The sequence below is a fragment of the Corylus avellana genome, chromosome ca2 (assembly GCF_901000735.1).
Source record: "Corylus avellana chromosome ca2, CavTom2PMs-1.0".
Taxonomy (NCBI): Eukaryota; Viridiplantae; Streptophyta; class Magnoliopsida; order Fagales; family Betulaceae; genus Corylus; species Corylus avellana.
Window position 1 is genome coordinate 43,806,135 of NC_081542.1, and position 2,182 is coordinate 43,808,316.

Below are 2,182 nucleotides of genomic sequence, written 5' to 3' on the forward strand. Positions count from 1 at the left end.
TCAGCCAAATATGAGAAAGCTAGGACTCGCCAGCCATAGCCGTGGAGGCAATTAGGCAGCTTTTGCACTTGCCCTCAGAAAAGCAGCAACTTCTCTGAAGAATGATAGTTCTCATGATCAATGTATTTTCCTTTGGAACTTTGGCTCCACTTCTTATTAGCAAGACTATATATATGATCAAGTTGTTTCCATCCCTCATTTCCATTTCAATTAAATATCTCACGTTTAACATAATTCCTATTCAAATATATAACCCTCATACGCTGAAGCTATAAATACCACACAATGAACTTATCCTATAAGATAGAAACTAATGCAGTAACTTTGAAGCAATATCCCACGTTTAACACAACCCCAGTTCAAATATTTAACCCCCATATAGGCTGAGGCTATAAATACCACACAAAGGATTCTTATCCTAGAGAGACTGACACGGTAATTTTGAAGCATTATCCCACGTTTAACACAACCCCAGTTCAAATATCTAACCTTCATAGGCTATAAGACATAGAAACTGATACACTAGCTTTGAAGCTTCAAACAGAGCCATGGCTTCTGCTTCTGCTTCTGCTAATGATACCACAAAAAATGTTTTTGATGATGGGAAGTACCAAACGGTGCTTCTAAAAGCAGAAAGTGGGAGTTGCTGTTCTAAGTCGTCTAAGGTTCCTGTCCCACCTCCAAGGCCGCTTTTGATTGCCACGCCATCTGAAGCTGGTGAATTCCCACTACTTGTCTTCCTCCATGGTTACCTTCTCTGCAACTCGTTTTATTCTCAGCTTATCCAACACATCGCTTCTCATGGATTCATTGTCATCGCCCCTAAGGCTAGTCTCTCTCTCACACTCAGACATGAACAATTTTTCTTATCCAAATGTTTCATTTACAAAGATATACGAGTTTCAATATGTATGTATGAACATCATACCCTTGTCGATCTCTTTTTCTTTATTTATTTATATATATTTTTATATTCAATTGCTACACTGGTCTTAGACTAGTCTCCCAGCATGTTAACATTCTAGCTATCTGGGTCCGGATAGAATTGGATCTATATATAAAATTGGAGTTGTTCAAAAACCACCCCCATGTGTTTGAGGGTGGCTCCTAAAACTAATGGAGGTGGCTCAACCACCTCTAAAGTAGACGTTAGCCACTCCAAAAACCGCTAGGGGTCTCTCGGCCACTCCTAGACACCTAGGGGTGGTCCGGCCACCACCCCCAAACACTTGGGGAATGTCTAGCCATCACCCCTAGACACCTGGGAGAGGTCCGGCCACCATCCCCAGGTGTTGGGAGTTGTTCGACCACCCCTCGATATTATTTTTATTATTTATATTGCTTTTTTCTTTTTTCCTTTTTTAAAAATTTATTATTAGTATTATTTGTTGGAATTGGGTTGAAAAAAATTTTAGTTGGGTGTAATTGACATCCAAACTTCAACTCAAAAATATAATAAAATAAAAGTAAAAAATAAAAGGGCACCCAAACAAGCCTAGAAACAAAAAACAAATACTTCTAAGGTGCGTTACAAATTGACCTTTTTTTAAGCGATTATTTGTCTTCATAAATTCTCATCAATGGCATGCACTAAATTATAGCAAACACTTCTCAAAAATACAATAGAGCTCAAACTCCAAAAGCTTCCTGCCAAGTTTTATATATATAATTTTGTTGAGCATTCTGAAAATTCCACAATAAGGAGAAGAAAGCACCATGGAAGAACTCAATTTGGAGACATGGTACAATATGAAAACCATGAAAACAAAAAGGAAAGTAAGAAAAAAACATATTTCTGTTATTAATTAGTTAAACTAATTAATGACATATTTCTGCTTTGCATTTAGCAGTTATACACCCTGGCTGGATCAAATGCAAATGTTGACATTAACTCCACAGTGGCTACAACCAATTGGATATCCGAAGGACTCCATTACTTGCTTCCACAGCATGTTCAGCCAAACATGAGAAAGCTAGGACTCGTCGGCCATAGCCGTGGAGGCAAGGCTGCTTTTGCACTTGTTCTTCAAAAAGCAGCAACTTCTCTCAAGTTCTCTGCCCTAATAGGCATTGACCCAGTTGATGGAATCTGCAGAGGCTTACAAACCCCTCCACCAGTACTCACCTATGTACCTCATTCATTTGACCTTGATATGCCTGCAATGGTAATTGGTACGGAATT

The 2,182-nt window shown here is 38.7% G+C and overlaps 1 protein-coding gene across 1 annotated transcript; it reads left to right on the forward strand.

Annotated features, from left to right (window-relative positions):
* Positions 1–532: 532 nt before the first annotated feature.
* Positions 533–2,180, forward strand: LOC132169890 (chlorophyllase-2-like; the record flags this gene model as incomplete). The annotated part of the gene is made up of 2 exons (XM_059580835.1): positions 533–827; positions 1,851–2,180. Coding segments are annotated over exons 1-2 (609 nt in total), but the record flags the coding sequence as incomplete, so codon positions are not given.
* Between the last annotated feature and the right edge of the window lie 2 nt (positions 2,181–2,182).